The sequence below is a fragment of the Anopheles merus genome, chromosome 2L (assembly GCF_017562075.2).
Source record: "Anopheles merus strain MAF chromosome 2L, AmerM5.1, whole genome shotgun sequence".
NCBI lineage: Eukaryota > Metazoa > Arthropoda > Insecta > Diptera > Culicidae > Anopheles > Anopheles merus.
The window spans coordinates 17,482,932-17,500,196 of record NC_054083.1 but is presented as its reverse complement, the minus strand read 5'-3'; the positions used below and the strand labels follow the sequence as shown (position 1 = coordinate 17,500,196).

General features: G+C 43.9%; 2 protein-coding genes across 2 annotated transcripts; one reads left to right on the top strand and one right to left on the bottom strand.

The window, feature by feature from the left end:
- Positions 1–2,505: 2,505 nt before the first annotated feature.
- On the top strand, positions 2,506–10,645 carry LOC121591994. Its single transcript, XM_041913143.1, has 6 exons — positions 2,506–3,281; positions 7,668–7,738; positions 7,877–7,993; positions 8,065–8,293; positions 8,378–9,094; positions 9,612–10,645. Exons 1-6 carry the CDS (start codon positions 3,241–3,243, stop codon positions 10,369–10,371), a joined length of 1,935 nt encoding a protein of 644 aa, XP_041769077.1. The 5' UTR covers positions 2,506–3,240; the 3' UTR covers positions 10,372–10,645.
- Positions 10,646–10,697: 52 nt separating this feature from the next.
- LOC121591993 (putative 1-phosphatidylinositol 3-phosphate 5-kinase) lies at positions 10,698–17,259 on the bottom strand. The gene is made up of 10 exons (XM_041913141.1): positions 16,888–17,259; positions 15,111–16,815; positions 14,034–14,921; positions 12,358–13,957; positions 12,178–12,274; positions 11,632–12,095; positions 11,389–11,552; positions 11,161–11,322; positions 10,946–11,084; positions 10,698–10,868 (listed from the first exon to the last, which is right to left on the bottom strand). The coding sequence occupies exons 1-10, from the start codon at positions 17,257–17,259 to the stop codon at positions 10,820–10,822; spliced, it is 5,640 nt and encodes a 1,879-aa protein (XP_041769075.1). The 3' UTR covers positions 10,698–10,819.
- Positions 17,260–17,265: the final 6 nt, after the last annotated feature.

Below are 17,265 nucleotides of genomic sequence, written 5' to 3'. Positions count from 1 at the left end.
AGATTCATGAATCTTTGAGATTCATGAATCTTTCCAATCCGGATTCAGATTCATTTAATCAGCTATCAAACTGCTATTGGATGATATCTCTGTGTTTCATATTTGACCATAGTAAGGGCCACAGTTCTGCGAATAAAGCATGTTGAACCATTTTATTTAACCATTTAAATTTAAGTTTGGCTTTGTACATTATTTAATATATTAGAAAAAGTATGGAATAAACAATACTACCAGGAAAATGGGATACATAAATATATAATGATACAAAATGTGTGCTAAGGAAAAAATAGTTTTCCAGATCAGCATATCTGATAACCTAACAGCTACTAATTAAGCTACTAAACAAATAATCCGATCAAATCTCAAAAGCCTTTTTCAATCTATTTGTAAAACCCTGGTAAATTGTCAGTCAGACATATAAAATCGAGATTAAGTTGTTTCCCAACCAGATATCGTGAGAAAACCATCAATCAGGCAGAAGGACAAGGAAACTGTGTGCCAAACAAATGTCAAGAATTGTGCGTGACAATGTCCTTTTTTTTGCTAAAAGCATACTATGTTTTTAATTGTTTTAATAAACAATGTTTTGGTCAAATTTATTTCATGCTTCTCCTAATGGCAACTAGTCGGTTTTGGCCGTTACAAACATGCACGTGCTATTCCAACATTGGACAACACCATTCATGGATCCAGTCAAGGACGTGAAATTAACACCCTTTTGCAACGGAAAAATGCGACTTGGTTTTATGTTCACAACCTGTTCCTTTTTATTTGGTTGATATGTATTTTGAGCATTCGTGTGTTTCGCCTTTTCCTTATCATCGTGTAACAGTGCTTTAGGAAAAGTTTGCATTTTATTAGCAGTTGCGTAAAAAAATCGGAAGAGGTATACAGTAAACACCGTCACTTTACAACGCCCCAATTACCAATAACTATGATTAAAGGAAGCTAGATTAAATTCTCATTCGTCATCGGCTTCCGCACTAATTAATTAATAAAACGGTATACTAATTGACGATCGTAAAATACTCCCGATCAGTAGTACCACACAGCACAGTGAAGGAAATCTGCTACGAGCGTGCACCAGCTAGGCTATCTGCAAGTTTCCACTCGCAAAGGGGAAGGCTTGCTGACCTTAGGCACCATACCAACAGGAACGGATCACTTAAATAGATTATTTTACAGATTGCGGCGTGACTCCCCCACTTACACCATATGACCGTGACCGGACGCTAATATGCTCCAGAACCAAACCACCAATCGACCATTGGGACCAACGCCCATGTTTTCCAATGTACTTTGCCCACCACCCTCCTCTAGCGAAATCGCCATTAACGCGCTCTAAAATCTTTTCCCCAAAAGCAGCCCCAAAGTGAGGCTACGAGGAACTCCTCCTTGGTAGAGCGGGTTGGTCGAACCAGCGAGTACCAGTACCCGGACCAACGAACTGTTGCTGACAGCCTTGAACTGGTTTTATAGAACGCTACATTATTACTACAGCCCCACTAACACCACCATCAGTATCCGGAGTTCGTCTCGTTCCACCCGGTACAAGGAGTCAGTACTTGTTTGCACGCCCGAATGGACACGATGTTTGCGCGAACAGGTCGGTCCTTCGGCGATAATTCGCCAGGTCAAAGAAATGGCCCTGACGTGACGTATGATGCACAGCTGTAAGGAGGAAAAAACACCAGTAGCAGATTCGAATCAGGTGCCAGAGGTGGCGACTTTGGGTCATTTCCTTTCAAATCATACCTTCAATAAAAATGGATCATTATGTTCAAAGTCATGTGCTGGGTTAAATTTCAACTTCAAAGGAATTCTAGGTAAACAGACAAACAGCCATGGGTGGGTTTAATAAAATATTGGGACAACGCAGCACTGTTTGAACAGTTTTGTCAAACAGTTTGAAATTGCTATGCCTCTTCTACATTTTCATCCACTCACTCCCGTTCAATCCTTTCTCAAAGGAAAGAGCCTTCTACCAATTCACCCCTCTTACTAATACATCGTTTTGGCTGAACTGTAAGGGCTATGGGAAATAATAACGATTAGTTTATCCGTTAGGGCACCACCGTTGGATTGCCTTGAGATGGTAGGGTCAAGGCGTGACTTTTCCTTCCTTTTTGCAGGTAGGTACAGCTAGCCACCAGAACCACAGCTACACATAAGTGTGTGTGTGTGTGTGTGTGTGTGTGTGTGTGTGTGTGTGTGTGTGTGTGTGTGTGTGTGTGTGTGTGTGTGTGTGTGTGTGTGTGTGTGTGTGTGTGTGTGTGTGTGTGCCAGCGAGGACCCGCGACTTTCGCTGGAACGATCCTGCTGGAACCCAACGCTCCAGGGCATTCCGAACGAATGGTAAAGGGAGAGTATGAGTGGCACTAATGGGTCGGTGTGGTCGGCCGAGTGGTCTGCCCGTTTGGGTCGGTTTAATTTATTTTTAGCGTCCACACAACCCGTCGACTGACTGACGAACGTGTGGTCGGATTTAGTACCGCCTGAGCGGGCCAACGCGACGGATGTGTCCTACTGGGACGGACTTGGGCCAATGGGGACTGTGCGTGCGGGAGAGAAGGACCTTCGCGCGGTTGGAGAACATCGTTTGTGTCGTGGATATTAACCCGCCCGAACTCCACATGCACGAATGAAGTGATAAACGGTTCGGTGGTATGCCGTTTTGTAGCAATAAAACCCAAGGTGGTGTGGTGAGCCACACTCGTAGGAGTGTGGCTAACGGCCAGGTTATCCTTATCCTACAAGGAATGGTATTTTATGCAGGGGAAATTTACGCTAATAAAGCAACATTCAGTGACCAATGCGGTGTGTTGGCTGTCGAGCTACAGTATTTTCCAGTGATTCGTTATCAAAGGGATAAAACGAAGTGGCGTTAAATGATATATCTCGAACGTAACGATTGTTTCGTGAGAATATTTCAATTAAGACACTAAAAAAACAGAAAACTAACCTTGTGTGCTGCATTTTTAAACGAATGGTCAAATATTAACGGTGATATCTTGTTGTACAATTGTATGTGATTGTGTGTACGGGTACAGGGAATAGCCTTGTGACATTCGACAGGCTTTCCAGTGAGACGGTGGATGGAAATAGAAATGTGAATAAAAATAGCATTTGATTGCTGTACCTTTTTGGAACGTGTTGTTACACAGATAGCAAACTAATAGTTTACTAATATTATCGTTGAAAGTTTGTTACACTAACCAGATAGATTATTAATCTCACACAATGGTGCGCCTAAAACATCGGCAGCATGGACCTGCAACGAGGTAAGCAGTTTCAGTTTCCTTTTTCTCATCAACCATTATCATCCGTAATGTCATGTAATCGTGGTAAAACATCCATTTCCCGCAACGATTTAATTAAACTACCTATGCTAAGTACTGCCTTCAGCCACTTACTGTGTCCGCTGTTCGCTGCGGCCCAGGCGCCAAACCGAAGGACATTCTAAATTGATGGTACAATTTTTGCAAGCTTTCAGCTGGTGGGTAGAAGTGGGTCAATCGTGTAAGTAACATTTCCGGCTCCCTAATTGAAGCTCCCCCCGCATAATCGTGCGAGTGAGGTACGTACGTAGGTACGTAGTGTGCCCAAGATGAATGGAAACGGAAGTGGAGAGTAACGACAAATCGACCAAACAGCAGCAGTTTGGGGCTTTTGCGGAGAAAAGTTTGAAGGTTGCATCGTTTTGCAGCTTGCAGGAGAGAAAGTAATGCAGAAAAACATACTTTGTCAGGGCTAAAACTTTGCCCACCTTAGGTACAAATTGATGTAGCATGAAAATGAAAAGCAAATTTGAACCGTAAACAGTTTTGGTAATACTAAATCGCACATAAAAAAACATGTTTATGTTCCAAACAACTAATTGGAAGTATTTTTTCTAGGTTTATCGAGTTAAAAACTATGAAGGCACTAAATATTTAAAGACGGTTTTTGAATTCACGTTAACATTGTTCATGGTTGTTTACATAATATTGCACAACCATTACAATGAGTGCTGTCCAAGGTTAATAAGATTATAAAATTTACACTAAAAGTATATTTGGATCCATTAATTTGTTTATCTATTAAATTTTACGCACAAAATGTCTTTATGTAAAACATCAATTGCTTAAAACCAAATTTCAAATAGTTCTCACTGTGTGATCTTATTATACAAGAGTTGTTTATCATACAAAAATTCAGAGTATTGTTTTTTGGCTATACAATCATTAAATATATGCTTTCTTTTAGGTGTACGATTTCATCAACACTTATATAAACGGAAATATTAAATTCTTGCTGACGACCACGGTAGCGACAAAATCTAACTATTTCTCAAGACGTGGATCATTACAACACTTTTTGTTACTTTCGTTCAATTGTAGCGTCCTATAGCAAAAATAGAATGAACCTTAAACATATGTCTTCGATAAAACATGTATTGTGTTCATAAACTACGGCCCTTTTTCTAGGTACTAGATTTTATAGTAAATATTTTCGCTGATTTTAACGAAAAAATAATCATTCATTTATGGAAATCAATTCGTATTCTGTGATGCCGGTTTAACCAAATTTGTATCAAAGTGATTAAAAGACACGCACGCCACGAGAAAAGCTCTGTTTTGCAGTTGAGAAGCTTAAATTTTCACATTTCATTGCCATTGTTCGTTTTTGTTTCCACGCGTCTTATCATCTTCTGTTCGTGATTGTATGATATTCTAAATTAGAGATAGTCCAAATAAAAAATCCATTGTCACTAACACGACTTTATGAGTTATGGGTTTAAGTCTGATTTATATAAAGGACTAGTCCCCGATACTTTTCTGCTATAAGTACCCCAATAAGTCACAGATAGCCAAGCTTAGGCAAGCATTTAACCATCGATTAAGGTTATTACGCTAAATAACAAGAATAATAACAAAAATTCTCTTTTCTAGTGGAATTTTAACTTTCACTGATCCAGGTCTTTCTTACATAAATTTTGGAACTTGGTTCATCTTCCATCTAATCAAATTTTCTCTCATGAGTTCATTGAAGAAGGAAGTACTTCTAATGTCCTCTCTTATTCAAGTTTCACACTATTCTCTATTTGCTATCGGAGAATGGCTTAAAACGTGGTTAAAAGAGTTGAATTTCACTACTACTGATTTCACTGGAAATTTTCATTTGTCATACATTTCACTGACTTCAAAGCCTACGACGCTACGAGTTCTTTTGGAGTTCTTTTGGAATCCCGCTCAAACTGATAAGGCAAGTTAGAATGACTATGACCAACGTCACTTGCCAGGTGAAGGTGGAAGGAAAACTCCCAGGGACTTTTGCTACCACCAAAGGTCTGCGCCAGGGGGATGGGCTGACGTGGACTCGAGGGTGGAGATTTCGGGAACAATCTTCTATACAGGGTTTCCCACGATTTATTGGTCAGTTCGCATATTTTTTTGGGTTCGTCTCACGTTTTATTCTTCAAATTCGATAGATTTTGGGTTCGTTCCCATAATTTATTGGTATCGTCCGTTTAGAATTCAATACAATTGATCCATAAAAATAAGAGAAACGGCGAAAAAATCGTTGGAACACACCAAAAAAATATGACAACCAACTATGGGAATCTACCAATAAATCGTGGGAAACCCTGTAAGTCAACTATGATACGCCGATGATATAGACATCATTGGTCTGCGGCTCTCCTATGTAGCAGAAACCTACCAAGGGATCGAACAGGCGAAAAAGAACCTCTGATTACAGGAGAACGGGGTAAAGACCAAACTGATGGTGGCCACATCAAACCCCTAACAGCAACAAATCCAAACTTATGTAGGCGTGACGTACAGATAGGTGAACGCACTTTTGAAATCGTCCCAGATTTCACCTAGGGTCAAAGGTCACCAACGACAATTGCATGGAAGCCGAGTTGCGCGCCAACCGGTCATTCTACAGCTTGAGAAATCAGTTCACTTTAAAGAATGTTCTGAACGAAATCTGACGAAACCCTCGTGGCCGCGTTTGACTTGGGCACTGCTGCAGCAAACAATTGTTTCAATAGCTCCAGGAGGCCAATATCTGTTTAATAGTCTGCAATTTCCAGAACTACCAAGAGTTAGTCCGGGAATGTGTGTATGTAATCTTAGGTTGTTTGATAACTACATTTTCCACATCGTTGATAACAACGATGATGAGATAGATTTAGTCGTCCTTAAGCGTGCAGTACTTTTGTAAATGTATAGCTATATTAGAGTATTTTGTAAATATCTACCCTGGTAAATAAAACATGTTCTGTACACGCGAATAAAGACTTTCTTTTATAAAAAAAGAAGACGATACTCAAAACGATTTTTGGTCCTGTATATGTGGAAGGATAATGGATGAGCCGTTATAACGATGAGCTATACGAGATGTACGGCGATCTCACGGTCATGCAGCGTATCAAGCGACTTCACTGTCGTCACTTTCAATTGGGAATCAAATCCTTACGGTTTTGTAGAAGTTAACACGTTAACACAAATAGGCCACCAAGCTACTCAACTTCAACGTACTCTCTGAGTTTATGCGATTGTTACATGCGCATTCTTTTTTTTTCATAAGTAACCATATATTTGTTGGTTCACGTGTCAGTGAGTTTGGATTGAAAGGCTGGTTATTCAAAATTAATATTTTTCTGTATCTTGTTTCTTCTAAAAGGTGCTTTTTTGCGTAGTTTAGTTCATGCGTGAACCATGTCTAGTCTTGTATGACCCAACGTATCTTTCCGCAGGCCTTTAAGTCTTTAAGCCTGTGCAATGTGATTCCTTTTTTTAAGATAGCTTTTATGGAAGAAGCTGTTGAACTTTATTACTCGAAATTACTTCAAAACACATATGTCTAAATCGTACATGATACTCCCTAAAGGCATGAAGTAATAATTCCACAAACTTTGACCGTCAATTTCATTCAAAAAGAACATGCAGAAGTAGTTCCTTCGAGCCAAACAACTCTTCCATGTTCACACTGTTGCAGGACGTTGTTTATAGTAAAATTCAACCCAACCAACACCGCATCAATGATTGACAGCTTGGTTTGAGTTGAGGTGTTTGATTGCACCGAGCGAACCAATGGCTGACCAAAACAGACCAAGCAAGTGAAACGCATGATCTATGCTAAAACTAGGTTAAATGTTATAATTTCTTTGTTAGACACCTGAAATGCCGTACAAAGGAAACGCCTTAGCATCATTACCTTTCACCGCTTCCTGCACCTTCTTCGCTGGGAAAACCCCCTACTGGCCTTGCCAACGGTGCCTTAAAGTAAATAATGGCACTGTTGCTTAGCGATCCAAGCCATACGTTTATTTGGATCAATGCACAGGAACGCAACGTTGATTATTTGTTTGCGGTACGCTCGTTTCAGTTTTTCAATCATAACTGGTACCGTGCGCTAGTTATGTATCGATATGTTATCGCATTGAAGCAAAGAGTTTTGGAAAGTTTCGCAAGGACGAAAACGTTACTATAATCTGAAGATAAAGTGAAGCAAAATCGAGTAGCTGATTTTTCACTACAAGGTAAATCGTGCGGACTATTGGTGCAATTAAGTTGGAGTTTTGATTTTCGTCCTGATACCACGGAAGGGCATGGGTTTGTGCTGTGTGCTTGAATTAATGATTTTCATTTTGTTTTTTTTCTTTCCCTCATTCGCAGGTCCAACAGTCGCGACTTTTTGGACTGGAATGTTTTTGTGTCGGAGCCTGAAATACCTCGATTAAGACATAGTAAGTGTTAACTATAAGCAATATTTAATGATTTTAATTAAAGTTAAAACATAAAAGCGTCAAACCGAACAAAAATTATTGTAAAAAATCCATTGTGTTACAAATATAAAGCTCGTTAAACATTTTCGAAACTTACAGGAACCGGCAGTTGGTGGTACACACAAGAACGTTTCGCAGTCAAGCATCCGCACGAGTACATTACGGTAGACGAACTGAACTGCTACCGTAAACGAAAGTTCTCACAAGATCACGCCAGTACGTAACCAGAAAAATCTCGAAATCGTATCATTGATTACAAAATTAACTTATATTAATTTTTATTTAAGAACATCTGGGCAGCAACTTTTCGCTGTACAACAAATCGGAACCTTCACTGCCATCGGCGGTCGATGCAAAAGCAACCGAGTACGCCGACCGATTTCAACGCCGAGCGGCATACGAACGAGCACTTCCGTTGAGACGCAGTACCTCGTTGCACATTGAACCGGGCACAATGAAGGGCCTGTCGGAAAATCACTCCAAGTTTGTCAGCTATTCGCAGGATACGATCGTGAAGTATGGCCGAATATATGAGGCGATCCACTTGTGCTTTAACAGGACATTGTTTTATTTTGTTCTTCGTTTCACTGTCGGTTACAGATCTCGACCACCTGCCGTTAGGCCAGAGGAATGCTTCAAGCTGCCGGACGGCGGGTCCCGGGGTACCGGACTTGCCAACGCGTCTTCCGAGTACAAGTCGGCCTTTCTGCCGTACGATTTTCTGCCGGCAACGATGGACCACCGGTACCGGAATTTAAACAAGCGCAAGGAGAAGGAAAAGCGTGACGATTTGAGCGCCTCCGACTCGAAGCTGCACAACAAGGAGCAGCTTACGCGCAGCAATCTAAGACTGACCGGCGAGGCCACGTTCGAGCCGGAGTACAAAAGTCAGTTCGCGCTTCCGCTGGCGGGCGACAAGTCGCGCTCGACACCGCAGCTGAACAACATTGCCTTTACTGGCAACTTTCGCGAGGCACCGTCCGAGTACAAGGAGTGCTACAAGTACTACGACCATTTCACCAAGAGTGCTCCGATCCGGAAGTTTGATAACCTCAGCCTGCACGGTACGATCGAGTTCCGGCCCGAGTACAAGGAAAGCTACCGGGAGCTGCCGACGGGCGGGGCCAGCGATCAATGGCGCTCGCAGTGTGTGGTGCGCAAGGACAATCTGTCGCTCAAGGGCGACTTTCTTGGGCGCGAACCGGAGTACAGCTACAGTTTCCGAAACCCGCACATCACGTGCAAACCGGAGAAGGCCAAACCGAAGGACAACTTTCTGGCGATGCAGGGCGACATGGACTACACGCCGATGTATCGGTAAGTTGCGATGAAGAGTGAGGTTTAAACTAGTGTTGTGTTTTACGAATCTTACGTTAAGATTCATTCATATGAAACTTCAGCGATAAGTGTTTCAAATTTCGCATCGATTCTCTAAAGATTCATGAATAGGTAAAGATTCGTGATTTTTTTAAAGATTCAGGAAATCACCCATAAGATTCATTAAACTTGCATGGTTCACGAATCGTTAGAGTTATGTATCTTTTTCGATTCATAAATCTCTATACATTCACGAATCTAAAGATAAGCATAACTCCTTCAGATATTATCATGAATATCTATCTAGTCTCTATAATAAATCAATAATTTCATTTTCAAATACTCATGATAGAAAGATGTATGAATCTTTAATGATTCATGAATGTCAATCTTTGAGATTCAGATTCATTTATTGATTTCATAGATTCATGAATTTGAATCAGAGTTATCCATCTCTAGATTAAACAATAAACAACGATTCAATTTATTTATTTTTGTAATATTTTCATTCCAACAGCTGCTCTTACGTTGACTATCCACGTACGAGACCGCTGGTAAAGAAACCGGTGTGCAGCATAAATTTGGAGGACGTGTACGAAAAACCGCCCCAGCGTCGGCTTCACCGCGGCTCTCCATCGCCCGTCAAATACAACGTTCATGCCGCTCCCACCGACGGTTCAAAGCCCGACGTGATCGATAAGTTCGTGTCGCAGCCCGAGTACCGGAAGGCGCAGCGGGAGTTAATGATAAAGAAGCGGTCCCCACCGAAGGAGAGGGGCAGTCTGCTGGCCCAGAAAATACTCCAAGACAGCAAGCTTACCACCGACCCAGCGCACCCAATGCCACCCGTCCCGGTGGTGCACGTGGAAAATGTTGGCGGAGGAAGTAGTTCCTCCACCACGCACGACGGTACATCCACCACCACCGTAAAAGCAAGGGCCAGCAGTCCGGTCCAGCTGCCGGTGCGGATAGCGAAGCATGGACGGCGCGCCAAATCGCCCATCATTGCCATTCAGCGGGAAAATGAGCCGGTTATCTTCTACAAAGATCTGCACCGAAAAGGTGACGCCCATACCGTGCGCAATCGGTCGAAGATAGTGGAGGCAAATGCTGCCTACCGGAAACCGACCTACCAGCCTCCGACGCACACACACAAAAAGGCGATCGACAAGGCTAAAGCGGGAACGCAATCTTTCGTCGTGCTGAACGCGCCGGCGAAGCAACGATCAACCCGTTGGGCGGAACCGGCCACTATCTATGACTCACATTTCTACTAAACCAATGTCTATGTGTACGGCTGTATGTATTCTAGATGTACCGTGTCCACCTCACTGGATTACAGAAAACATATTTGAATTATTTGTTTTCTTCATTTTCATTACCGACATTTGCTACACTTTTCAATTAAAAATGCATTTCTGTTGACAATGATTTAGTTATTATAAACATTTTAGATTATATTAATTAGAAAAAGAATTAGATACAAGAAACAGGTTTCAATTTGTTTAGCGAATAAACGTTATACCTGTGTATGAAAATAAATTTGAAAAAATGCACTTTATCTAACATACATCATTATCATGAACATTGAATCTTATTTCACTACTGAACAACGAAGGAAATTTAAAAGGGGAGACATCCCTCACATTCGCTCGTACCACTTGTTCGGATGGATCTGTGAACATATGAACAACAGTTTAGTTACCCGGCTGCATGATCCTAGCTTTATTTTTTAGACAATCCTTCCCAACGATCCGGTACGCATAAAAAGTATCTTTAATGGAACGAACAGTAGAAAATAGACTTCAGCAAATAGCTTAAACACATTTGAATGCTTTATACGACACTTACCTTTCCATCGCGACAATGAATCGAGATTTGTACATCTTGGGTGAAACGACGGTAGGTAGCTTTCCATGGCCGCCCATCAAACCCGACTGCTTGATCATCGACTCAAATTTTTTATCCAGCGTATACGTTCGGATATAATCTGGCGCGAGAGAAATGGTAAAATTGTATTTTAGTCCTCTATAACTTTCACCTCCTATGATACAACACATTCTTACCGATTATGCCAATCACGAGATTCTTTTCAGAACTTTCCAATCCAACCAGCAGCGAGTAGTCCATAACTTCGTTGCGTTCCAGAAAACAGGCATCACGGGTAATCGCTTCCTTCAACACCGTCTTACTGTGCGACAAAATGTAAAGGGGATTTGTCCAGGACACTGAAAATATTAACCATAACACCGTTAGCATTCCATGACAATTCAGCTGTAGCCTCAGAATCATACTTTGTATGAAGTTTTCGTCCATCAGCACTCGTTCCGTGCCTGTTTGCCGGTTCGGATCCACCAAACGGTTACGGTCCGAACCTTTGAGGTCATATTTTTCCTTGATATCTTTTCCACAGAAAAGATTCTCCATGACCAGTACAGCGCTTTCCACAGTCGTATTGCTGTGGAGGTTGTAGAAGACATTAGAAGACAATAGTTAAAATAAATATAAAAATTGATAACCAGCTTTGCGTCACTTACTCCTTCCGTTTGATGGTAATTTTAAACACACCGAAAATTTTCGCTAGCAGCGTAATGTGCTTTTGCTTCATGCAACGCTGTAAGTACTCGAAATAGTTCGGAGCAAAGTTTTCAAATATGGTCAAATCGGTCCGTGACATCTCTTTCAAAACAAACCGGTCATCGACCGTTTTGCTAAACTTGGAGCCGCTCTTGCCACCACGTGCTTCCCAGCGCACGCTTTTACTCAGCGATCGGGCGAACATTTTCCGCACCGTTTCCATCACTTCTTGTGACGTTTCGTTCGCATCCCCGCCGGGACCGTTACTTCCATTGCCACCCGCAACGGTCCCAGCAGTGTTGCCTACCGTTCCAGAGCCGCGATGTGTCGTTCCAGTCGTGGCCGGGCGTTTCAAAATCTGGCATCGTAGCAAATCAAACTCCTTTGCAAAGTAGATTCGGCATACAAAGTTACAGTTCGCATCCTGGTTGAGAGGAAAGGCATTGTCGTGCAATTAGTAGTTGTTTTAACTGATTTTGACGTAAAACATGTTTTGCTCTCCCTACCTGGAAATGAATTTCACTGTGAGAGGCATTTTTATGCTTCTTATCTTGCTCGTTTTTGCCAGCTGCAGCAGGAGAGTCATCTGCATCCGTTGTGGAGCTGCGATTGATAATAGTTTTGGAATGATAAAGCAGTCTTTTGTGAAGTTCTTCTTAAAATTATACAACCTCACCGATACATACCTGACCGAAGTTGATTTTCGCTTCATATTTGGACTGTTTTCGGACGCTCCTATCGTTATGACACCGCCGGTCCCTCCGCTTAGCATACTATCGAGCATTTTGCGATACTCCTGCGACATCAGGCTGTACGCAATGCACGAGCCTAAATCTTGTTCGTTCACAACGATCGGAAACAGGCCAGCCTTCAGACCGTGATGTTCGTGGGGCGGTAACGGCGAACTCAGGATGTGGGAATAATCGTTCGTTGAAAGCAGTTGGCTCAGAATCGTTTTTACCGTTTTCTTCTCATTTAAGCTCTCCCTTGCTGGTTGTTTTTCTTCACTTGCATTGCTAACTATCTTGTCGTCCTCTGCATCGACAGACATTGCATCTTGTTCGAGCTTTCCACCGGTACCAGCTGACGTGCTTTCAATTGGCTCCGTCTCGATCGGATCCTTAGAAGATTCAAACGTTTCCGGGTTATCAGTCGATCGGGATAGGTCCAACTCTTCGGTGGCGATCATTCCGCTATCGATGACAGTTCCTGCATTTCCACTGCCAGCATCAACTACCACGCTCGGCTTGGAAGCTTGAGCACTCTTTGTCTGGTTGATTATGTCGTGCAGCTTCGGTTCCCACTCCTCGATTGCTTCGGCTAAAGTGTGCTTCAGCGTTACGATTGCATCATCGATCAGTTCGATCGAGAGCACGTCTTCAGTCAGCAGCTTCTGCACCTTTTCGATGCGCTGCTTAAAAGCCACCTGGTCCTGATTGGCCTTCTTCTTCAACTTGGCAAACGTATCCGTATCCACTGATAGTTCAGCAAGTTTCTCCAGTATTTTCACAAACACATCGTATCCCATGATGGCGAGCGTTTTCATTTCTTCCGTGCGCTGATCGGTAATCGTGCGCTGGCTGACACCGGTAGCGGGGATGACCAGCGAGATGGACATGGCCGGTAACACTATCTCCCACACATCGATCGCCGTATACCGGAAGCTGGCCACGATGCCTTTGTATGAAAAGTTTTGCTCAAAATCGCGATGCAACGAGTGTCGACAGACCATACCTCCCCCTGCTTCTTCGCCGCCGTCCGACTGATCCATTATTCCTTCACAGTTCCGCTTCTTGTAGGCGTGTCCGTGGAAGCGAAGTTCAAGAAATTTGGCAAACGAATAACACCACGTGTCTTGGGACATTGGGGCCTGTTTCGAGTACTCGTTGCAGATTGTACATCGTGACGATATCAATATCGTGCCGGTGTCCATTTTGGTCACATCCTCGACCAGCTTCACTTGAATGCAGCCGCCGGAGTGAACGTAACGTCGCACGTGATCCATCATGGGAAGGTTGCACGATTTGCAAATGTAAGAGCTGCGGAAGCAATAGTGCTCGAGGAACAGCCCAAGCATGATGTCGTTTTGGCCGTAAAATTGCATATCCAGATAGGATGGTTGCGCACAGAAGGTCGACGGGACGTTTTCGTTATAATTGAAGCTGCAGAAAAGCACCGGCAAGCGTTGATGGTTTTCGATGTCCAATGCGTCACGATACACAAACTCTTCGAGGGATCGTTGTGCTATCGTGGTAAGGCGTCGTTTACGAGTTGATGTTTTTTTCACTGCAACAGATACATCAATATTCAAAATTCCTCATAAAACAACATAGAACATAATCTGTTTGAAATGATTACTTACTCATGGAAACTTTTGGATACCGCCCACCGTTTGCACGAAAGCTGGCGAGAATCGTCTGCATCTCCTTACTCTCCACCGAAGTGGTTATTTTATGCGTCACAAAAGGATGCACGGGCAATAGTTGTTTCTCCTCCTCGTCCGTCGAAGCATTGCCTCCCGCGCCCGCACCGGCATTTTCTGCCATTGTTGCGGAAAACTTCTCTCCTGCCAAACCCAACGTTCCTCCATTACTCCACTGCTTCGAATAGTAGAGCTCATCGGGAAAGTAGCATCGAAGGGCACACTTGCGGCCACTGTCCGTTTCGAGGTACGGCAGGGGAAAGGCCACAAACGGACTGATGGATAAAATTGTCGAACTAAGGGCGGATCGGAACCGGTTATCGTGCGGTGTTTCCGCCGCTAGCTCAAACGATGTGTCATCTTCATCGTCATCCGGGCCTGCACCGTCCTCCGAGGGACCAAAGGCTCCCGATCGCAAGGGATCAGTCCAGTCTCCAACGTTTTCTCGATTGGTCGCACTGCCCGTGGTTGTACGAATGGTTTTGCCGACTGTCGTTGGTTCGATTTGGGCCATTTTAGTCGTAACTGAGGTCTGATTCTCCTTCAACACACTTGACGGCTCTTCCACTGACTTTCTCGTGAGCAGTGGGGGTGGATCGGAAGGGCTGGATTCTTTTGAATCGAATATACTTGTCCGTGGCGTTGGTGGCATCGCGTACACATCGCATAGATACGACAGCTCGAAGCGCCAGTTATGTCGCGCCAGAAGCATGAGTGATGCTATCTTTTTAATTTTCGCCAGTTCGCTTCGTTTGGCTCCCCGCAGCAAAACACAGCAACCTCTTGGGCTGTGCTGCTTTTCTAGGCACATCAAAGTTTTGGAAGATCCTGGAAGAAGGCGAAAAACAAATAAGACTAATTGATAAACTGTCAGATGAGCGGTCCCGTGGTACAATCGTCAACCCGTTCGACTCAATGCCATCAATCAAGTCTCGAATGCCTGTATACGCAGAAGTTACGCCAAATAGAAGAAGAAGAGGATGGACTGTGGCAGTAAATCGTCAACGCCCTGCTTACCTTGATCGTCGTAAAATGTCTGAATCCTGAATCGATCGCATATGCCCAGCTTTGGCTGTCCAACGTTAGAATCGATGCAGCTGATAATATCACAATCAAGAAAACGCGCAATCCGTTCCAGTACGCACAGCTTCACGTCCAGCACCAGCGTAATGCCCTTGTTGCGCAACATGTCCTGCGCAATGCCGGCCACGTTCTTGTGCACCAACACAATGTTCGGCCCGAGGCTTATAATTTTCGACACCTTGTTCCGCAAATAGTCGCGCTCCTGCAGCATCAGCGTGTCGAAGCTGACAAACTTTCCTTCCACCCGCTGGTACGCGATCGCACACTGCAGCAGCAATATTTTCGGCTTGTCCACCTTCTGCGACATCTCTTTGTGGGCTACATTTTTGGAAAATACCACTCCACCCAGTATCTGAGACTCGCTGCGATCGCCACCCGGGACCTTTTTAAAGTAAACATAGTTCCGTATGTCCATAGCGTCCGTGCCGTAGGCCTCATCAAGGCGCATCGTGTTTGCCACCCGGGCCACAATCGGGATGAGCGTCTTGCTCCACGATGGGTCGAGGTTCTGTGCCCGCAACAGTTGATTAACGAGCAGTTCCTCGTGCTCGCAGAAAGCTTTCAGCAACGCTTTTGCTCCCGTCGATATTAGGTATGAACTGTCCATCGCTGAGTCTTTCAGGATAATGCTGCTCAGCGTGGTGCTGCCTCCAATTCCACTGCCAGCGCCGTCTTCGCTGTCAACCGACGATTGATCCTCGTTTCCGGAGCGCATTAAAACCGAGCTAGATTTAAAATTCAGCTCTAAATGGTACGCTCCTTCTCCGACTCCTGCTACCAAACCGGGCGCACCAGCCGGACGATCTTGAAGCACAGCTAATTTGTAGACCGTATCCTCGCTGAACTCGATCGACGAAGTATTGCCATCATCTTCATCTTCTGCCGATCCACCACTACTTCCCCCTTGCCGTTGATGAGCTTGTTCGGGCAACGTTTTCTCTCGTGCAAGGGTTGCCTCTTCATCGATACTGCTTTCGATCTTCGTCTCATAGATAGCGATCAAAAATCCCGCATCGATCATAGCATTAAGTATAGCGATTGCTTGCATATTATTCGACGACTTTTGTCTGCTGAACAGAAAATCGATAAGCTCATGCCCTCGATTGTACAGCGGCAACGAGCGACACATTTCATCGTACAAGGTTTTGAGGGAGTTGGACTGCTGCAGAATGGATTTACGATCGGCAGAAGAGATGCCTGACCCTGCACTAGCCGCAAATCGTTCCTCCTGATATCCGACGGAAATTTTTCTCCGATTTCTTCCGCTAGACGCTGCGGTAGCGCCGCTCGACTCTGGACCACCACTTCCAGGCGGCTGCAGCGTCGATAGTTTATGTGCTAGATCTTCCTGCAGGGCCTTCAGATCCGGCTTCAGGTCGGCAGAAATGTTGGAAGATTTTAGGTACGTAAATACGACCTTGGAACAATAATTGCACACGCGCAAATCTTCCGAACAGTTGATGATCTTCCCCGTCACCACCTGGTTGCAGCATTTGGTGCAAAAGATTTGTCCACACAATCGACAGTGGTGTTTGCGGCGGAATGTGGTAAACTTTACCGAACAATCGTAACACTCGATCGACGTAGAATCGGGCATCCAGAACTTATGAAGCTCCGTGTTTTTATAGCTTCGTTTGGTCTGTAGAGAAGATGCAAATTAATTTAGTATTGTTAGAAACAAAAATAAACAAATTGCATACAAACACATTACATTCGGTTTCTGGGAAATTAGGCTGCTTAATCGCCGAAGCACGCTGGTGGTGGTCCGTTCGCCGGAGGTCGGCTGAGCTGATGTAGTGGACTCCGCATCGGTATACGAACTACTCGTCGATGATTTTCGAATGGCCGACGAACTAGCTGGCGGTGTGTCCATTTGCGCTGTCCGGGTATCTCTTCCCGATGCCTCACTATCCGCGCCGGACGGTTCCTCGTGCAGTACCGTCCCTTGAAGTGTTGACTCATTGCTGGGTCGGTTATTGTTAGTTAGCCTATTCACTAGTTTCGTAAATATGGTTTCCTGCTCTTCCTCAAACGTGCGAGCGAATTCCGTTAATATCGTAGGGGAATGTAGATGTCTATTCATTGTTAA

What these genes read in the sequence shown, in the direction of transcription:
- LOC121591993 (XM_041913141.1), bottom strand. Translation starts at nt 17,259, where the DNA reads ATGAATAGACATCTACATTCCCCTACGATATTAACGGAATTCGCTCGC. An exon ending in ACAGTGAAATTCATTTCCAG is followed by an intron (nt 12,096 to 12,177) that starts GTAGGGAGAGCA and finishes CCTCTCAACCAG; the next exon opens with GATGCGAACTGTAACTTTGT. An exon ending in GGACGAAAACTTCATACAAA is followed by an intron (nt 11,323 to 11,388) that starts GTATGATTCTGA and finishes TAATATTTTCAG; the next exon opens with TGTCCTGGACAAATCCCCTT.
- LOC121591994 (XM_041913143.1), top strand. Translation starts at nt 3,241, where the DNA reads ATGGTGCGCCTAAAACATCGGCAGCATGGACCTGCAACGAG. An exon ending in CAGCATGGACCTGCAACGAG is followed by an intron (nt 3,282 to 7,667) that starts GTAAGCAGTTTC and finishes CCTCATTCGCAG; the next exon opens with GTCCAACAGTCGCGACTTTT. An exon ending in GTTCTCACAAGATCACGCCA is followed by an intron (nt 7,994 to 8,064) that starts GTACGTAACCAG and finishes TTTTTATTTAAG; the next exon opens with AACATCTGGGCAGCAACTTT.